The 20,880-nt window shown below is 37.6% G+C and overlaps 1 protein-coding gene across 11 annotated transcripts; it reads left to right on the top strand.

The window, feature by feature from the left end:
* Window positions 1-1,091: 1,091 nt before the first annotated feature.
* Window positions 1,092-6,112, top strand: LOC134532661 (hydroxyacyl-thioester dehydratase type 2, mitochondrial-like). 11 transcript variants are annotated; one of them, XM_063369335.1, is made up of 2 exons: window positions 1,092-1,153; window positions 4,448-6,112. In XM_063369335.1, exon 2 carries the CDS (start codon window positions 4,549-4,551, stop codon window positions 5,041-5,043), a length of 495 nt encoding a protein of 164 aa, XP_063225405.1. In that variant the 5' UTR covers window positions 1,092-1,153; window positions 4,448-4,548; the 3' UTR covers window positions 5,044-6,112. The 11 variants fall into 11 exon arrangements, with proteins under 11 accessions (XP_063225405.1, XP_063225403.1, XP_063225402.1 ...); XM_063369333.1 differs by having other exon boundaries at window positions 1,092-1,271; XM_063369332.1 differs by having other exon boundaries at window positions 1,113-1,973.
* Window positions 6,113-20,880: the final 14,768 nt, after the last annotated feature.

The following is a 20,880-nucleotide window of genomic DNA, read 5'->3' as shown; positions in this document are numbered from 1 at the left end:
GCAATTGCATTTAAATTAACACATGCAGTTCTGGTGAAAACTTTTTCAATTGGAATATTTTGATCTAATTGGTTATCTAAAAAAATGTGTTAAATATAGTCAACAGATTGGAATCCTTGAGCAAAATGATAACCTGAATGAAAATTGAAACGAAAGAAATATTACTTATGGTAAGTAGTATTATAGCAAACTAGAAGGCTATTTGAAATTTTTTTAATTAATTAATAGGTGAATAAATGTTGATATTTAAAGTACCTATTACAATTATCAACAGCCCAAAACGTACTGAAAATATGAATGCCAATTTTTTTTTTTTAAATTTTGGGGTTATTGGCATACAAAAGATATAACCTGAAGTTTTTTTTAATAATGATACAGAAACGAACACGAACCTTAACATAAACAAAAATATCAAATGCATGTTGTAATACCATTTTTATATCTGGTTTGATACCAACGAACTCATCCTACTCTACTACAGAGCCTAACGTGACTATCAAGCTGGAAGTCGGGATGGAATTGGTTAGGATATACTATTTATTTTCACGAACCTCGAAATTAATTTCACAAACATAATCAGCTTTCCTCAAGTCCTTATCACTCACTGGGATCTTTCTGTTCCATAATTCTCTTATTTTTTCGTCTGCAGGAGCCTTAAATACTTTTTAATGCTTGCGTCGTACTTTCTACAACATCCAGTTTTGCAACCGGGCACAAAACAACACTTAGGCATATTGAAAAACTAAATTAAAAACTACTTAGAGATGAAAGTTAAGCTATCCTAATTTTAAATTCAAAACGAACTGACAAGTTTTACACATATTGTTATTTCACTTTGAAAAATGCAAGCGGCCCATTTAAATACATTGAAATAGATGAAATGAAAGTGACCACCTCATGGAACACTACTGCTATCTGGCGGAGAAACCAAATAGTGTGCCAAACTTATAACATTGATCTTCCCAACCTGTAGTAGAATTAACCTTACCTGTACCCATGGAGGTAATAGTCTAATACCTCCATGGCTTGGGTGGGTGTCACTTCCATGGAGGTAATAGACTAGTACTCCATGGTCACTTCCCTTTTACACACTCTTTGGCCCTGCATAATTTGTCGACTTTCGATATTCATCTGTTATATTATTGAAAAGAATGTAAATAAATCAATTTTAAGTTAATGTTTAAATTTTCTTAAGTAGTTACGTTTAGATTCTTTTTCTTTTTTTAAAATTTATTTGAAAACTTTGCTGAAATAAAATCATTCTTTTCTAAGTAAGCCTTTCCTTTGTAATTTACCGAAGTAGTAACGTTGAGGTTAATATTTTTTGTTTTATTATTTTGGAATAGTTCGTTTGCATTAGTTTGTTTACCGCAGGAGGGGAAAAGAAATGGGGGAAAAAAATTTCAAATACTTACGGATAGTTCTCCTATGAAACGTGTGGTGGGGCCAGCTAGTGGAGAAACTAGTGAAGATCAGGCAGGCTTTGCAAATTCTGGGCTTTATTCTGAGGAAAGGAAGCAGTGTATTGAAGGAGAGGGCCTGCACCACCATTGTGACTTTGTGAGTCCAATGCTGGAGCATGCTGAGGCAGTGTGGGATACGTACACAGCAGTGCTTGAGATGGTACAGAGGAGAGCTACCGTGAGTGAGAAGTGGAGGATAATAAAAAAAAATAGAGAAAGATTTAAGTAGTCCTTCAAAACTAACTAAGAGGGTGGAAGAGTCTAAATGATAGAAGATGGACAAAGATGTTAATTAGAATATACAAAAAATATGTGGGGGGGGGAGGGGGCGGCACCTTGTTTCACCTAGTAAAGAGAGGGAAATGAAACAGGAGGGATAACTCTAGAAAAGCTCTTGTTGAGAAGGAGAATAGAAAAGGGGGAAAAACTGGCTGTTTATAAGAACAATTGGGAAATGAAATAGATGAGGAGAGTATGTTAGCAGGGAATGTGATACAATTCAGAAGAATGGTAAGAAGAAAATAGGGTGAATTTTTTGCAGACAAATGTACTGGTAATATTTTTTAAATAGTGTTCACATGAAAATGATGGTTCTTACAAGATAAACATGAGAGAATGGGGTTTTTAGGAGGGGAACATTAAATATACATTTATAAATCAAAATTATTTTATATGGAAACTACCCTACTTGTTATCTATGTATTGCAAAGTACTCTAAATTGGTTAAAATTCTGGTTTACTGTAAAATACATATTCCATTTTGCATTAGTATTTAAGCAAAAAGGATGAACTCTATAATTGCTAGAAATGTATGTTTGTATCCATTATACTTGCACAGGGGTGTAGCCAGGGGGGGGGGGGGTTAGGGGTTAACACCCCCCCCCTCCCCCTTAGCACCAAATCTTTAATTAATTTCTTATTCATCACTCAAACAAATTTCATATTAAAATTAATAAATTTTTTACCATTACAATATTTAAATTTAAGTATCGAAAATTGCTTAAATAGCACTATTTTACACCTTAAAATCCAAATTTCTCCAAACCCCCCGCTTTAATACGGGAGGGGGGGGGGGGGCAAGCTTCCTGGCTACGCCACTGTACTTGCATCTTATTTTGTGATGTATGGGAATAATTATTATGTCTCCCTGAAATATTTCTCCAAATTACTATACATAAATTCATTTTAAAAAAAGACAAACTTTTATACATTCTTCAGCAATTTTTTGGTTAACTTATTTTCTCATAGGATCCTTGATGGCTGGAATCGCTAACACATCATGCTCAGGTGGCTAGGATCATGGGTTCGATCCCAGATTGACTCATTTATGAGCAATGAGTTGGTGCCCTATTGGTTTGGAGCCCGGTATATTTTGGAAATTCCCATCACCTCAGGCATCTGTGCTAAACTGTGCAGTGTAAAATCCTATCCAAATAAAAAATCTGTATCAATCTTGGGGGCGGCTCCAGGAAGACGTTTCGGGAGGGGCTATCATACAAAGAAAGGGTGCAGTTGCTAGACATGACATAAAGGCTCCCTTCACACTGGGCCACTGCGAGCGCGCCAATAGAAACGCACCACACCGTGGTGACAAAATCAAACATAACTATTCACACTAAGTGGCACATTCACGCCAGCAGTGGCTGGAAGTCATGTACACTGAAACATTTATAACCAAGCCACTTCCTGCCATACAGCTGTTTCTTACGAGTGATAGCGAAATAAAGTTTCCACACCAAAAGGTTTATTTTAGAAGTGCTGGTGGGAATTGCAATCTGGGACATGCCTGCAAAGGAATACTCAGAGAGTTTAAAAAAAAAATAGTGTTGGTTAGAAATTATGTTATTGCTCAACAAAGAACCGTATAACTCCAATATCTTCCTTTTTCACGCCATGTCTTTCGCTGTAGCAACATCACAATTTCTTGCTTCCTCCAAATCCATTTTTCTACTAGTAATTGGGATTTTGGCGAAATGGCATGTTTGCAGTCACTCAATACAATTCTTGCACGTTTTCCTAATACACCACACACCCGCAGTGTGGCACATTTTGGTGGCTCAATGTGTAAGAGCCTAAAAAGTCAGAGAAAAACTTGGAATATTTAGAAATTTATGGTCTTATACTGTTATTTAATAATTTCAAATAAACTTCTTAAAATTATTCTTCTTATCCTCCTGCTACCGTACAAACATTCCTTTCACAGCACTTAATGACTCTTGACTCATGGCCTGTTTTCTTTTATCTGAGTACCAAAAACTACTTCTAACGAATGTGAAACACAATGTTCCTATACAATCAGAGAACAACTTATCTAGAATTTTAAACACCACGTGTACTGCTCACCAGACAAAAATGTACAACAAATGTTATCACCACTCCTGTAACATATGGCTATCAATATTCCAATTTGGCTTCATACCAAACCAACAAGACATTTTTCTTTTCTTTGAAGACTACAATTTCCCTTCTTGTTTATACCACAAACAAAAACATTGGAACTTTCTGTATCGGATAATTTTCTAGACCCAAAAAGTATGCACCTCCTGCTTGTAAATTCAGACCCCAAATCCCAAAATGTATGTTTCATGCATCAGAAATGTATGCTTCATGTACCTATGTATGTATAATAAAAATGTAATTTTTGGTCTAGTGTTCAAGACATCTAGCTCTTTGATTAAAGGTTCTGAATTCCATTCCTTCAATGCCAGGTTGGCAATTTTTTTGTAAAGGTTTTTTTGCATAAACCCAAACTGCTTGTTGTTACTGTTCCTTCATATATTACAAAAGGCAAAGGCATTATCATTCTGCCACATCACACAATATCACAAGATGATGGTATTGATTGATTAATTTCATGCCATAGTTATTTCCTTGTTGCGATAACTGAATCACCCACCAGGCTTTTGTCTGATCATGTTATAATCGTACATATAAATGTAATGTGCATTTCATACTGACAGTTTAAAATTATGCTTTTTTTTCAGGTGCTGTTTTGTTGTACTGTTTAATATTAAGTGTCTTTAAAATGGTAAATGTACGCAATTAATGATTCCTCTTTACTTGAGGCACGCGAAGGAAATCTTTGATGCACAGCTGTATTATGTCCAGCATTTTTTCATGGCGGTCCAGAACTATTTCAAGACATTCGCGTAACATGCTGTGTGCTGTGCTTTCGAACATGAGTGGCAGCGGAGGGGACCGCTGCAAACAACTGTCCGCGGGAGACAGCGCCACAGTGAGCAAAGTGGTGACTCCGGGTGACGTGGAAGCCTTCAGCAGCTTGACCGGGGACGTGAACCCCGTCCACTTCGGCCGGGACGCCATCGTGCCCGGTGCCCTTCTAAACGGCCTGGTGTCCGGCGTGATGGGGGCCCGGCTCCCCGGGCCTGGCACCAAGGTCGTGGCGCAGACCCTGAACTTCCCCAACGCCTGCCCGGTCGGCGACCAAGTGTGCGTCACGGTGACGGTCACGTCTGTGCGGAAGATCGTCGTGTGTAGCTTCTCCTGTGTGACGAGTCGCAATCAGAAAACTGTTCTCAGGGGTGAAGCAAAATTGATTGTGAATAGAGAAAAAACTTGAGTTAAAGAACTTATTTAGTTGGTAGTGGTAGATTCATTATGGACTATTTTCAGGATGCGTCCCAGATTAAAAAAAATTATAAATTTTAAAAATTGTCATATTCAAAATTTAAAGTGAGTTGGTATATGTATAAATTAGTTCTATAATATACAATCAGGCCTCTACAGACTCTCTTGAAGTTACGAGTCAGACAAAATCTAGGAGCCAGCTGGTGTAGATTATTTATCACACCTCACAAAGCGGACAAGTAAACAACAGTACAGAACCAGTGCAATACCGTGCCTGACATGCTCGTCTGACTTTATGTTGCACTGTTATCTAGTTGTAGATGTGTGTAATGTTACCAAGTGTTTGAGGCACACAGGTGTTGCGTTCATGGTGAGTGAGCCCGCCATGGGAATACTGACTACCACTCTAGCAAAAGATGGGATGGTTCTTTACTGTAAGCCATGGCAAATTCCTTTCCTCATTAGCCCTGATTGTTGTTGTATTTGTCTCTAATGACCTAGCTGTCGACAATATATTAAGCCTAGTTTAAAAAAAAAAAAAAATTATTAATACTGCTTTATCCTAGTGAGATTGTAGGTTGTCAATTTAATGGTGGGCCCACTGTCGCCTCATATTGCAGCACCTAGGTTGAGCGATAGGACCATTCAGATAAACGAATGGCCTGGAGGCAAATAATATTGTTAGTTCCCCTCCCAATTAGTTAATGTATAATTTTTCAAACCCCAAACTTAAAAAAAAAATTAAAATACTGTAAATGCTACTGTTCTGTAAAATTGATATGTGCATATTGCATAACTTGTAAGGTTTCTGGTGAATTATATTAATAACACACTTCATTTCATCTAATAAAGGTAAACCCAAGCATTAAAAAAAAATTGTGTGTGTGTCTTTCAGTACCTGCTAGTGATATGTAACATCTAACCTTGGTAACGAGCCAAATCATGTGTTCTCATGTTGCAAATACACTTATAATACAAAACTCTTACACATAATTTAATGTAGAATGTTTTTTTTATGTTGACTAATCATTTGATTTGCAAAGCTAAATTTTAAACAATATAATAAAATGACTCCCAATAAAAGCAAAAATGACTTGAAAAAAAATACTAAACTCCAGCCTTGGACCTGATTTATTACAGGGTATTTTATTAATACTACCCATCTTGTTAAAACTCCTAAAACAGTTAAACTATGAAGTTTCCTTATGGCTTTGTGAACTTTGGTTCACACCGTCTCCCACAGATGGCAGCACCGTTACACATTTTTGTTTCATTCATGCAATTACTCCTACCAAATGCTGTTTACCGAGAGCTAAGATGTTACGCACCAAAAAAATTTTTTATTTAACTGGGCCCGGGGTATTTTGTTCCCCCCTCCCCCCTTCCAACCCATTTCACCCCTCAATCTAGATGAAAATGTTACGCATAAACAAACTTGTTAAACCAGTCAAATGACCCGGAGAAGAGAATCATCGTTGGTGACAGCTCAACTGTTGACAGAATTTAACAAAAATGTTCTGAATGTTTGCATCGGAAGTTTCCTGTAGTTAGCCTTCAAGAATATTCACCTACCAATATTTTTAATGCAGTCTTCAGTTGAAACTTATCGTTGCCGAACAGTTGTAAGAGTCGTTGGATTTTTCTTCCTTTTGATACATTGATTATAAAGCTAGACTTTATTCATAAATTATTTTTTCATCATTACGTGGATATAAGAAACGAACAGGGAGGACGGATTAAGTAGTGTTTTGAGAAGTGATGAATAAAAAAATTTTCTATATGACTTTTGTTGGCCGTAGCGCTTCTATGCTGATCTTCCTGGCTGTGATCAGGGGCGTAGCCGGGGGGGGGGGGGGGGGGTTTAGGGGTTAACCCCCTCCCCCCCCCCCTCTTAGCACCAAATCTTTAATTAATTTCGTATTCATCACTCAAACAAATTTCATATTAAAATTAATAATATTTTATCATTACAATATTTAAATTTAAGAACCGAAAACTGCTAAAATAGCACTAATTACACCTTAAAATCCAAATTTTCCCGGGGGAGGACCCCCGGACCCCCCACTTTAATATGGGGGGGCCCATGCTTCTTAACACCCCCCATACACAAATCCTGGCTACGCCACTGGTTGTGATGCCATACTTATTACATTACAGGTTTTGTTTAATCTGAGAAATTCTACAATTTTTTATTGATTTGGAAAAATATCAAATAAATGCTACAATTAAGTTGTAAACTTTAAAAAAAATTCTTTTCTTTTTTCTTTCAAAATGAAATTGAATTATCTTTTGAACAGTGGTGTCAAAAAACTAAATTACAGAATTTACAAATTGTGTAGGAACGTGCTGCATAAAAGTTTTTAAAAAAAGGTGTAAGGTTTTTTTTTTATATAATCCGTGTACGTCATGCGATTTCTCAACTATAAATCGATTTATTAAAATATCATAAAAGTTTATAGAAAGAACAGCTATCTGTTTTGAATTATAAAACTACTTTGAGTACATTAACTTAACTCGTATAGTTCACAATAAAAATCTTAGATAGCAACGCGGTCCACACTCTTGGTTCAAATTTTCCGTCATAGGTGTCGTTAATCAACAGCCTGAGCCAGTGGCTGGAATGTTGAGGAATAGATGTCGCTACTAAATTCAACAATCGATATTCAAATCCACGACTTCAAATAATATACATTAGTTTTGTTTACGTTTCTGCTCAAAAGATGTCGCTCTAGCAGCCGCTCGACTGTTTTAATTAAATACTCAACCCAAAATGTTTTTTCACAATTAAATTAATAAATTCATTATTTTTAAAACGTTATATTTCGGTTTTCTTTTTATTTCTTTTGGGTTAAGCACTACATTAATGTTAAAATAAAGAACGATTTTCTGTACATTACAAACATTTGCTTACGATTGATAAACAAAATTGACTGATTAACAAAATTGTCAAAATTACGTGATGTACGTATGTAAATAAGACGTGCGTATATTTTACAAATGTAGTTAGAACAGTTATTATAAAAAGTTTTGTAATTTTTTGGCGTTGCTGCAGAACACATTTAAATATACTACCTACTCAGGATCTTCCAAGAGTGTCATACCATGGTAAACCCAAGAATAAAAAATTAACTCGAAACTCAACAGAGCCCACCAGGAGTATGTGCCCCAGGGATTTTACTCCCTCCGCCACTAGCCTAATTTATGGACGGCCCTGAGTACACGTGCGATTCACAACGCTGTAGAAATATTACCTGTGCCCAGGGGCGCAGCCAGGGGGGGGGGGGGGGCGGTTTAGGGGTTCAAACCCCGCCCCCCTTAGCACCAAATCTTTAATTAATTTCTTATTAATCACTCAAACAAATTTCATATTAAAATTAATAAAAAATTTACCATTACAATATTTAAATTTAAGTACCGAAAAGTGCTAAAATAGCACTATTTTACTCTTTAAAATCCAAATTTTCCCGGGGGAGGATCCCCCCCGACCAAACACTTTAATAGGGGGGGGGGACCAAGATTCTTAACCTCCCCCTCCCCCCCATACATAAATCCTGGCTACGGCACTTCATTTTCAAATATTGATGTTATGTATTATTTTACTGCGTGTATAATAACATTAATTTTATGGTATTATCCTGTATATAGACCTCATTCCAATTAGCAATTTTTTTTGTATATAAAATTACTAGAAACCCACCCCATTGCGTTTTGTGCTATGTCAAATAAATATTACCAAATTACGGGGCGTCTTTAGTTGTGATATGAGTTTAATGTTGCTATATTTTTCTTGTAGTTTTATGATGAAATATTTTCATCACTTTTGGTTTTGAATATGAAAATGAAAGTGACAAGAATAATTACATAACGATCCATTTAAAAAGTTTGGTATTCTTCTTTTATAGTTATTATTTTACCAGTGGCGTAGCGTGCCATCTCGGCGCCTGGGGCGGGAAACCCATTTTGCCGCCCCCATTCTATAGGTGCTTAATTAAAATTAAATTTCACATGCAATGAGGTACCTTTTATTGAAGTTAAAATAGGATGAGCGGTTTTACAAGCGGATTCTACGGGCCTTATGAGCAGCAAAGTCAGAAATAACTTTGTCAAAATCAATATTAGCAGCCAATTCTTGTTCAATCGACAATATAGTCAAGTTTGATAGTCTATCGGAGTTATGTTCTTATATATTTTTAACGCCTTTTTGGTAATTATATTTAATTTTCGGAGCTCCGAAGTATATGATCAAATTATAATTTTTCGGGGGAATTGTTAAAGTATTTTTTTAGTATTATTATATAGCTATTTTTTATAAGTAGTAATAGGGTATGTATTATATGATGGATGCACCGATTTGTGATGAAACGATTTTATGATATATATATATATATATATATATATATATATATATATATATATTAAATGTTGTCATATAAATTTTGTGTCTTTTTAACTTGCTGCCTCCTCTCACTGTTCGCAACCTTATTAGTATTTTTTAAGCCTGCTATTATTTTGGGTTTTAATTTTTTTTTTGGGTTTACCTGCGCTCGCGGTACGGGGCAATATATGAGTTTTACTGTGTCCCGGTTTGCGGAAGTTGTTTGGTTTGCCCTGGGTTAAGGTCAAACTTTACAGTACAATGCGTAGTACTAAATTCAATGAGTGCGAAAGAGAGGCATCGACACGGGCCGACGCGTGAAACAAAATATTTTGTATATGAGTAATGAACATAATAAGGAGTGCCGCTCAACTCGGCTCGCGCGCGCCGGGCGGCGCGGCGTGATGCGATGTTGCTGTTCGTATGTAAACAAACAAACGTTATAAAGAGCTCTGTCAGTGATTTCGCAGTTTTTCTTTTAAATAAATATTAAAAAATAGTTGGTGCGCAAAATTCTAGATAAAAATGGAACATTATAGTGTGTCTGACACATGTAATGAATGAATCATAGATCAGATCTCAACCCGCTTCACCGGCGACCCGCCCCCGCGGGTTGCCGCCCGGGGCGGGCCGCCCCCTCCGCCCCACCCACGCTACGCCACTGTATTTTACCCCTATATTTAAAACCAGGTGTAACTTATACTTTTTGATCATTCGCGCATAATGTAATTCACAATACAGTGCCGAGCCAATTGAAACAGATTCTTTCTTGAGATGTGTCACGTGGCAAAGTATCTCCCAGAAACAATAATTTTGTACAAATACGTATGAACAAAAAAAAGTTTTACAAAATGTATAATTCTGCGAAAAAATAATAATCAGCCATTGCAAGTATTTTTGGTTTATTTGGTGTTAATAACATTACTCATCACAAATTTGCCTAAGTTGTGGGCTTCCACATTTCAATGCTACTTTGTTACTCTACCATTAGATAAGAATAGTTTAATTTTAAGCAATTTATATTAGCCATAAATTTACTAACATGCAGATATTCAAAAAATTTATCTTACAATTATTTTAAAACACATCTGATTGGAGGTAGGCTGGTAAACATTAGAAAATAACAGCAGATGAATTCACGAAGCTACACACAGAAAAAGAAAAAGAAAACATTCTTTGTGCTTCGCCGGCAAATTCAGGTATTTTGTTTGAGCTCATAAACAACCCCCCCCCCCCTTGCCCTTTTTCATTACGTAGCCAGGATTTTGAAAAGGTATATGTCAAGTACATTCATTATATCTTTTCTTATGAGTAAGTTCTTTATAAATGGATTTTAAAAGAAAATTTTCACACTAAAATCACAATATTTTAGAAGTCGAACGTTTACTCATAGAAATGAACGCGCATTATGGTGCACGCGCACCATGCAACGAAATTTTCACAAGGTGAAAATAAGGCTACATACAAATAAAAATCATATATGTGCTTTTAAATCTTATAGGGTTACTTTAGTGAATGATAACGAATAGTGATCCATACAGTTTAAAACATTGTGAATATTAGTGATAGAATTTGATTTATTAATTTTTTTTATTGTATTTATATAAGTGAGGTTATGTTCCCGTAAGTATAATTTATTTGTTTTAAATGATAAATTATCCATTTTTTATTTAATAATGAATTAAATAATTAAATTACAGTATAGAATCAGCATGTATTGATTTTCATTATAAATTAAGATTTATCTGGATTATGTTACTAACTTTAATAGTAAATGTTATACACGTGTTTATCTTTATATATTCAACACAGAGTATATATTTTTAATTTGATTGAAATTATACCCAACCGTATTGTAAACAGTCACCCGTTTACAGGTTGATTTCATTATCTCATGTTTATTGTAAATTAATTATTATATTTAAATATGTATTTGTATTATAAGTTGTACCAGCAATCACACTAATAGGGATAGCTAAGGCCAGCCAGTATGTTTAGTCTTTGGAAATTGCAGCAGTTTAATAATTTATTGTCTTCATTTTATTATTCTTTTGACGCCTATTCCTTTTCCTGCAAGCTTTACATGAGTTAAACACAGGTTTAATTACCGAACATTGGATTTTACTACAACTGCTGAGTATTTCTTCCTGCTAGTTGCGAGCTCGCTGGTTGCTACAACAATCCTGGGAAGTTGAGGTGGAAAAGGAAGGAATGGGGAAGATTCTAAGACGCCATGTTCGAGAGAAGACGTTTCCCTTGCGATGTGTCGCCAGAAACTTGGTGCCCGCAAAGGAAACAAGAAGATCGTGTCAGCTACGATAGTTAGATACTACGGTGCTAACATAGTATTCAAATATGAGAATTCTGAGTTCATCTACCTCAGAATACAGGGTATACGCCTTAACACGACATACGAGGCGTTTCGCGAGTGCTTCCAGCATCGCGACTCTTACAACTAATTCCTGTCATCTCGCGGTGAGAACTTTCCTTGTACCACGTTTTTCAGTACCATTTTGGTGTCGCCTATCCAGCCAACGAGTCGGCAGTCGTATTGGATTAGAACTCTATTGCAGCGTCCCTTTCTACAAGTTCCTGCGACCATCCACCGATCTACCCAGAAGTCCTGAATGGCCGAAGAACCTGCCCTACCACAAATTGAGCTAGTACCGGTAGTTGCAAACCTTGATAATTCAGTAATGACGGTGTAGTATCGAAACTGGACCCGAATCCATTCATGTCTGGCTATCAGTATTTGGTAGGTTATTTATAAGCTGGTACATCGTTAGGATAATCTGAACCTAATCTTGCTAGTCAACTTATTCAGTTCAATAATTTTCAGTTCAAGTGTTGTACATATCTATGTGTTGAAATTTTAATATCAATTACATTAATAATTTGATATTGTTTTAATTATTAAATGTTATTAGTTTTGGTACTAATCATACACGAGTACAGCTAACCACCATACTTTGACAGCCAGTTAACATACATTACCCTTAACACACACTACTCCGTAATAACATCTGTAATTACTCAAATATAAGTAACTGTGACGTGTTAGCTGTGTCAGACGCAGTTGTAATAGTCATAGACAGGCACACGTACGCGTCACAGAAAAATTGGCTACCACAACGGTGGGGCCGTGTTACAGAATTTATAATATAATTCAAGTATTTCTATTATAATAGTTTGAATGCAAAATTCAAGTTAGTTTTTCTATAACGCTAAGTATAACTTTTAACGTGTGTATTTTTTTTTATCCGGGAAGGGAGGGGTCCGGACCCCACACACCATCCCCCCCCCCCCCCTGCGCTGGCTAGGTCTCTGAACCCTCGCCTCATCCTGCCCTCCGCTAACCTCACCCTCGCTGTTGCTGCACTCGGTCCGGCACACGGCGTCGTCGTCGGCGATGCGTATCTGCGGTCTCCGTGTTCAAATAATTCGACGGCATTTACAAACGTCAACAGCGGCGGCAGGAGGTTGATAGGGGGGAGGGGGGCTGCAGCACTTCCTGTAACGGTCCCCTGCACCTGTTGGACGGCCGGCGAGGGAGGCGCGCGCAACAAGGCCCTGCTTGAGCGGGGTCTCCGCCCCACACAGCTGGTCGCCTCCGGACGAGCGCAGGGTCGCTCATCAGAACATGCTCGTCACTCGATGCTTCGCTCGCCCCTGTGGAACTTCAAGGAGCGTAACTGACGCTTCATGGCGTTTAATGTATATATTAGGAGCAGGCATTTTTCGCGAATAAAGCTGAACGCCTATTAGACTGCAACAAGGTATACTCGCACCAGCGGTTTCCTCCTTGTGATTGTGTGGCCGTCTGCGAGAGAAGTAGTTAGTTGCCTTGTTTGGCTGAACCACTCAGGACGCATTTGATTCCGCAACGAATTACTGTGATTGGTGTTTTAACAATCGTCATGCACCTGAAAGAAACTCACCCAATCACGAAACACAGACGATGCTACAGTGTTTTAACTTTCAGCTGGTCTCGGGATCTTTTCGCGAAATATGCATGGCCCTACGTATATTTCAACAGTTTGTCTAAGTCCATAAAATTTATTTATTTTTATTGAAAAGTTACCTTCGTTTAGGCAGGGATCACACAATCAGACATTTAAAAAATAATAATAATAAAGGTTGCATTTACTTATGAACGCGCGTTATAAATTATACTTACTTGGCATAATAAAAAAAAAAATATTTTTTTACATATACGTATGAACAAAATTTTTTTTTACACAATATATAATTCTCTGGGGAAAAAAATAGCCATTGCAAATATTTTTGGTTTATTTGGTGTTATATAACATCACTCAGAAGGTACATACCACCGAAATAAAACCAACAAACTTGCTTTTAGTGGCAACATTTCGATGCTACTTTTTTACTCTACCAATGAATTAGAATAATTTAATTTTAAGCAATTTATGTTAGCCATAAATTTACAAACATGCAGATATTCAAAATTTCATTTTAAGATTATTTTAAAACACATCTGATTCTAGGTAGCCTGGCATTTTGTTTGAGTTCAAATAATTAATAGAAATAAAATAATAACAAGACTGGAGTGATATTATAAATACTAAAAAGTTATAAATTCAATCAAATTAAAAATTTAAATAAATACTCTGTATTCAATATTAATTTAAACTATAAATTTGATTATTTAATTTTAATAAACAATGGAAATCAATAAATATGCTTAAGGTTTATTCTAATTTATTAATTTTATTTATCTATAAAAATAACTTAGTAATATATCATTTATAATGGAAATAAATAAATTATACATTCGGGAACATAACCTCACTTATATAAATACACTTGAAAAAGTTTATAAACAAATTTCTATCACTAATATTCACAGACCTGTCACCTGTCACTCATCATGAAGTTACCAGCATCATCGGACTAGCGACTCTCCCCTGCTACGCACGGGTGCGATCTGCTAATGTGGCGTCATTTAGATTTAATAAGTAAGTCTACATATTAAACCTTCTTCACGGAAATATTAAATAATGAGCTAAACCGGTTAAAAAAAATATTGGTGATGTTAATAAAATTCATTATAAAAAAAGTTTACTAAAACAAATCCTTTGGACTCCAGCGGCATGATATACCTCTCTCCTTGGTCAAACAGAAACGGTATGAAATGATCTACTATGTTTTAGTTTATAAAACGTTAAAGGCTGGTTAACTCACGATGGCATCTACATAACAATTGTCATAATGTCAACCGGAAGGGACGTGACAGTTTGTTGTACGTCCGGCTGATTTTAAGGTTTAACGTCTTGCGTCTGTGGACAGGTAGGTGTCTGCGCTATTCGACGTCAAGAGTTCGCACTGGACGGGAAGCCTACGATTCACTCGTCCTTCTGGACATACCCGAATACTCACGTTGGCAAGCCTTCTTTCAACAGACGAGAGAGCCAAACTCCCGATCGTGCATCTTCGGTTGTTTTTTTTTTTTTTTGTTCATTGTAAATAAATATACAACTCATGATAACTAATGGTCAATTAGGTGAGGTTAGCTACATTATAAATACTTTAAAACATTGTGGACGGTTGATTTGGTTAGGATAGCTACATTAAAGATACTGTGAAATCATGTAAACGGTTTCCCCCAAATAAATACACCTGTTGTGGTACGGGAAAAAAAAGCGAGCATGAACTTCGGGGAACTTCGGGTTTGGCTCTCTCGTCTGTGAAAAGATGGCTTGCCAACGTGAGTATTCGGGTATGTCCAGAAGGACGAGTGAATCGTAGGCTTCCCGGACTTGGACACCGTAGACTCTCGGCACCGCGGCAGAGTCGCAAACCCACAGCGACACTGAAGGCGTGACGTCCAACGAGAGCGAGCGGTCTTGTGTCGCCTCAGCCGCGCACAAGTCGTGCAGGTATTCCACACACGTGACCTCGCGAGTAAACACTCGCCCCCTCCCCCTCCCCCCACACCCGTGATCCGTGCTCTGCAGTCTACGTGCGCGCAGGACGAGCTGCATAAACACTGTACACGCCGCGCCGAGGCCAAATACACAATGTCGCGAAATCTTAATTTTTTAGGAAATAAAATTTTCTGTTTGTTTCAACTTTATAAGCAGGTTTCTTCTCTAGAAACATGAAACTTTTTTCACATTATTTGGCATTATTTGTTAGAAGTTTTTTTTTTCAATTTTTTTATGTTTCAACACTGTGCCAATTGTTATTTTCAAAATTATTACAGTTTTTTTCTTTAAAAATACAATGTTTCAGATACATTTAAAAAAAATTCATTGCTTTATAAAGTTGTGTCTAAAACATTTTTGCTCAGTCGGGTTTATGTATCTGGAAAACAGAGCACACATAAAAAAAGGACAGCGAAAATTGTGTAAATCGTGCATTGGAAAGCGAGAGAAAATGTCCATCGAATTGCATGCTGTTAACTAAGGATGAGATTCGCTATGGTTGTGGTCTATCACCCGCTAGCGTATACGTGTCACCAATTTTGGAACACTCCCTGTGCAACCTTCGGCGAAGGACGCGCTCCCACTCACTCGGCCGAACCAGCGGGCGAGAGTGTTTTGTTTGTACAGACGAGCAGGCCGCGGTCGCCGCGCACCAACCCTGCAGTTCACGCTCGTCGGCCAAGGTCGAACCCGGTTCCTGCCGGCCCCCACAGACGGGGAAGCCTTCTTTCCACAGACGAGAGAGCCAAACACCCGATCGTGCATCTTCGGTTTCTTTTTTGGTTCATTGTAAATGTGTTGATAAAAGGATACTAATGGTCAATAAGGTTAGGTTAGCTACATTATAAATACTTTAAAACATTGTGGACGGTTGATTTGGTTAGGATAGCTACATTAAAGATACGGAAAAAAAAGCTAGCATGAACTTCGGGGAACTTCGGGTGTGGTTCTCTCGTCTGTGAAATGAAGGCTTTCCCAAGAGACGAGGGACTCCGTGCGTATCGATAATTATCGATGCACAACGAGTCGGAGAGAGGAGGCAGCGAAGGCAAAGCATATGTTGAGTATTTATGTGGGATGCAAAACACCTTTTCTCATTCACTTCGCCGTAGATCCGGGGCGAAGGGCCGCCCCCCTCCTCCCCACGTGGAAATGAGAAGCCCGCCTGCGCTTTCAAAAGCGTGGCTGTGGAATGGGTTTAATAGATGTAAACGTCATGTTTTATGGAAAACCTGCTTTAGACATTATAATGTTTCTGTTTATTGTATGCGTATGGACCAAAATAAGGGCAGTATACAACACACAAGCACCGTATCCAGAGAAGAAAACTTTTGTTGGTTAAAACCCACGCACAAGCAACCCCCCCCCCCCCCCCAAAAAAAAAAAATTGAATTTTCGCGGGGCCACCCTTGCGAATCCTACAGTTTTGCGCCCCTGATTCGGTAATTATTTAATAAATAAAGCAGCAAAGTAACTTACAACCCTCTCTACAAATACAGCATTTCAGTAAGAAACTGAGGACATCCAAGAAATCATTTACACCCTTAATTAAACAGGACATGCAACCCACTTTGACGTATTGTCAACTACAGCTACAATTCGAGTACTCAGAGGTGGGGCAATCGAGATTTTTTTTGCCAAAGGGGGGGGGGAGGTCAAAATCCCTGGGACCCTAGCACCCTGGGGCACGGTTGGGTTTAGAGGTTTGTTGATGCTTGTGTTCAACTGATAGGACGAAAATTACAAGTCTATTGTTAGTACAATTCTTTGGAAACTTCACAAGTAATCCGAAACATACAGATCACATTTACAGTTACGGCTAGTAACGTTGGCAGTACTTTTTTTTAAAATTGTGAGTTTGAAAGTTTTACATTAGGTAATGGGGAGGGGATACAAGCCGATGTTAGTAGGTACGTGTATTAAAGATAATTATTACTCCCATGACGAAGGGAAAATTACGGGCAAACACATTGATAAACTAAAGTTTGAACCAAAACCATTCCGTAGATGTGGTAGACAGATTAGCAGCATGAACCACGAGGCATAAATTATAGAAGAAGTATGAGGGGTGACCCAAAAATAGCCGGAATAGTAAAGTTGCGCACCAGTTTTCGCCGACAGGTTAGTGTTGTAGGACCTGTCTTGCGTTCCAGCCTGTCATGGACGAAGTGTGGTTTCTCTGGTAGCTCTGTCTATGTGTGTCTTTAGTGACACTCGTGACACGAAAAAAAAAAATGGCCGATTCTCCCGAGCAACGTGCAGCTGTGAAGTTTCTACTGCGTTCTTTCCTAGTAAAAAGTCAAAACTTCACGGCGTCAATTTGTTCTTGAGAATCATACAATTTTTTTTCGTGTCGCGAGTGCACTAAAGACAGACACACACACACACACACAGAACTGCCAGAGAAACCACGGAAACCACACTCGTCGTTTTCGGATGACGCCACTTGTCAGACTGACTCAGGGGAGTCCCACAACAGCCTCCTAGCGGCGAAAACCAGTGATACAAGTACTTGATGAGCAACATTACGATTCCGGTTATTTTTGGGTCCCCCCTCGTATACTTTCGGCTATTTAACAAATGTGATGATCGATTTGAACAGGAGATTCACCTTGAAGATTTCAATATTTTTTTTTTTTATCTGCCAGGTGTCATGCCTGACTGCGTTAGGCATCCAGTGTACAAGATGTGACTTACGTAAGTTGATATTCCGGTTCGCCCTTCGCTCAGTTTTGACAATCCAACCGGCGTGGGGTTCTCGCAGAACTAGTATATGCGTCGTTGGGCAAAGAAGCGGGGTCGTTGACCTTCTCGTATCTTTGCGAAGCTGTCCGAGCTTTGCCGAGCTTTGACGGAGACGTGCTGCAACCTCTTACGAACCGGCTCCTACAGATCCGATCTACATTACCAATTAGCAATGCTGTAGTAGAGTGGACGTTCTTCACAATGCTCGTAGGTACTCGAGAACTGGCTTCGGTCGGTTGGGCTATCGTGCCAGAAGAACGACCAAAATGGCTTGCTTTCTTGTGTCTGCAGGGCCGTCGTGGGTGGTAAACCCCCACCCCTCCCCCAGGGGGGGGGGGATCCTTGGGGCCCGGTTGACTTTCGAGATTATTTTTAATGCTTGGGTTTAACTGATACGACGAGAAATGCAAACATGTTGTTAATAGATTCCCTAAGAGACTTTACAAGTAATGGTTTATGCGTAGATCAAGTTTACAGTTATGGCCACGGTAATGCATTATAGTCTTTAGAGTTTTGAAGTTATATTTATTTCTGTGTGCGCATTACGAAAAAAATTTATGAGAGTGAATTTTTTACAATGCGCGCGCATTAACCTACGAAATTTTCACAGGATGAAAAAAAGGCTACATACAGGAAAATTTTTATCTTTCCTTTTAAATCATATAGTTTAGTAATTGATATTTAATACTGGTCCATATAATTACAATTATTTATTTATTTTAAAATAAGTGATGGAAATTGTGTTAATGAACTTTCTCAAGTGTATTTTCAAGTTTAGTTATATAAGTTAGGTTATGTTACCATATGTCAAATTTATTTGCATTATAATTTTTTTAATTATTATTTAATAAATACTTAAAATTAATTTTTTTGAATAAACATTTGGCATTTTATTGTATTTATTATTCATTAAAAATTTATCTCGATTATTTTAATAAGTCAAATGATAATTGTTTTGTTTATATTAATATTGAATACTGAGTATTTTATAATTTTTCAATTATTGAATTTATACTTTACCAACCGTATTTTTATTACCACTCCAGTCCATTTATTATTTTATTTCTATTAATTTTTTGCATGCAATATTAAAGTTAACTTATTATTACGCCAAGCAAGTATAGCTTCCAACGCGCTTACATAAATAAAAGCGCCCATTATTATTTTTTTTAACTGAGGGATTTTAAAATTTGTACATTAAGTAAAACGGACGGGACCAGACGATTTTTTTCCCCTGTATCCTTTTGGTTCTCTCGACGGCCTTGTGTTATGTGCATAGGTACAAGCCAGTGGTGTTTGACGAGGTTATCAGCATCACACACCACATGAACTGACAGGGTGTCCACAAGGAAAAAATATTTCGTACCAATTTAGGCAAGAAAAAAGTACTAGATTTGAAAAAAAAAGTACTAAATTATTATTTGTTACGGTTTTAACAATTTAGTAAGTTATTATGACATTGCAATGCTCTAACTTAAATATCACAACACACACACGCATACATTCCATAGTTTTTAAAAATAATTACGCTTGATAATAAAACATATTGGAGTTACTGTAATATTATAATATTAAATAAAAAAAGTACTAGATCTGAGAGTAAATGTACTACCCCGAGACGCAGCTCAGAGGTAGATTGTACCGGCGTTTCGCTCTGCATTGCAGCAGGCATCTTCAGTCGGTACAATCTACCTCTTTGACGTGGCTCAGGCTCGAAAACCAAGATCGTTTCCTAAGCCCCTGTCGCACGATGGAAGTTTCTGTGGAAGGTCTTCCCTTGGCAGCTGGTATGGATGGTGTGCTGTGGAAGAATTAGCAGAGCGCAGGACGTTTTTCGTGGAAGTTTCTGTAATCAGTCGTGCTCAAATTTCCGTGGAAGTTTTCCTAGAAGGAGAAAATTTTTCCATCCAATCAGAATAAGCGCAAGTGTGTCCCTAGTTTTAAAAAGTGTAATTTATTTTGGAGGTATTTAAGTTTTCTTGATTATTGATTTGAAATGCGGTGAACAAATGCAGCATGCGAAAATTATGAGGAACTTGCACGTTTATAGAATACAAAAAGGATTGACTATCTTTAAAAAAAACAATCGCACTAGCTAGGCCTACGCCAGTCACAACTCTACGTGTGATAGTTTCTGCCATATAAACATCCGTACCTGCTGCCATGGAGGTCTGGTTGGCTAGCAGTTCAGCAGGAAACTGCTAGCTGAGCGTGTAGGAACTCTTCCATGGTGTGATGCAGGCTTCAGACAATGGCCGCTAAAGCCTGCAATCTGCTGTAAACGATCCGTGTCGGTGAGAAGAGTAGCGAGGGTTGCGTCCATGCTGACACAGGCTGAAGAAAACAACTCTGCAACCGACTCACCATTATCACTACGCGGCTTATTCACTACTTAAATATTGTGTGAATGCGTGAGTGACTGATTTCAATGAAATACTACTTATCAATGCTTGGTTTGGCAAAAACCGGATTTCTCAAGTGGTAATTACTTTCGAGCACGCGTATGCCTATGCTTAATTTTTTGTTACCTGTGAATTTTCTTTTTGGTTTAATTTTGTAATGGTTACATCTTATCTTTGAGCATCTATTTAACGCTTACTTCTGCTTTTTATCTTATTACCTATTTTATCAGCTATTATATTTATACTATGCTCATTTTTTTTGTAAAAAAAATTCTATGTATGATGTAATAGCAGCTAATGTGGTTAAGTGTAAGAAAAGGCGTATCGCCTGAATTTCGCCACCAATAAAGAAGATAATAAAT

Source organism: Bacillus rossius, chromosome 6, assembly GCF_032445375.1.
Source record: "Bacillus rossius redtenbacheri isolate Brsri chromosome 6, Brsri_v3, whole genome shotgun sequence".
Lineage (NCBI taxonomy): Eukaryota > Metazoa > Arthropoda > Insecta > Phasmatodea > Bacillidae > Bacillus > Bacillus rossius.
The sequence above is the reverse complement of the archived record's forward strand: the minus strand, read 5'-3'. Positions and strand labels throughout refer to the sequence as shown.

Bases quoted from the DNA above. Each gene is read 5' to 3' on its own strand.
- LOC134532661 (XM_063369335.1), top strand. From the start codon at position 4,549: ATGCACAGCTGTATTATGTCCAGCATTTTTTCATGGCGGTCCAGAACT.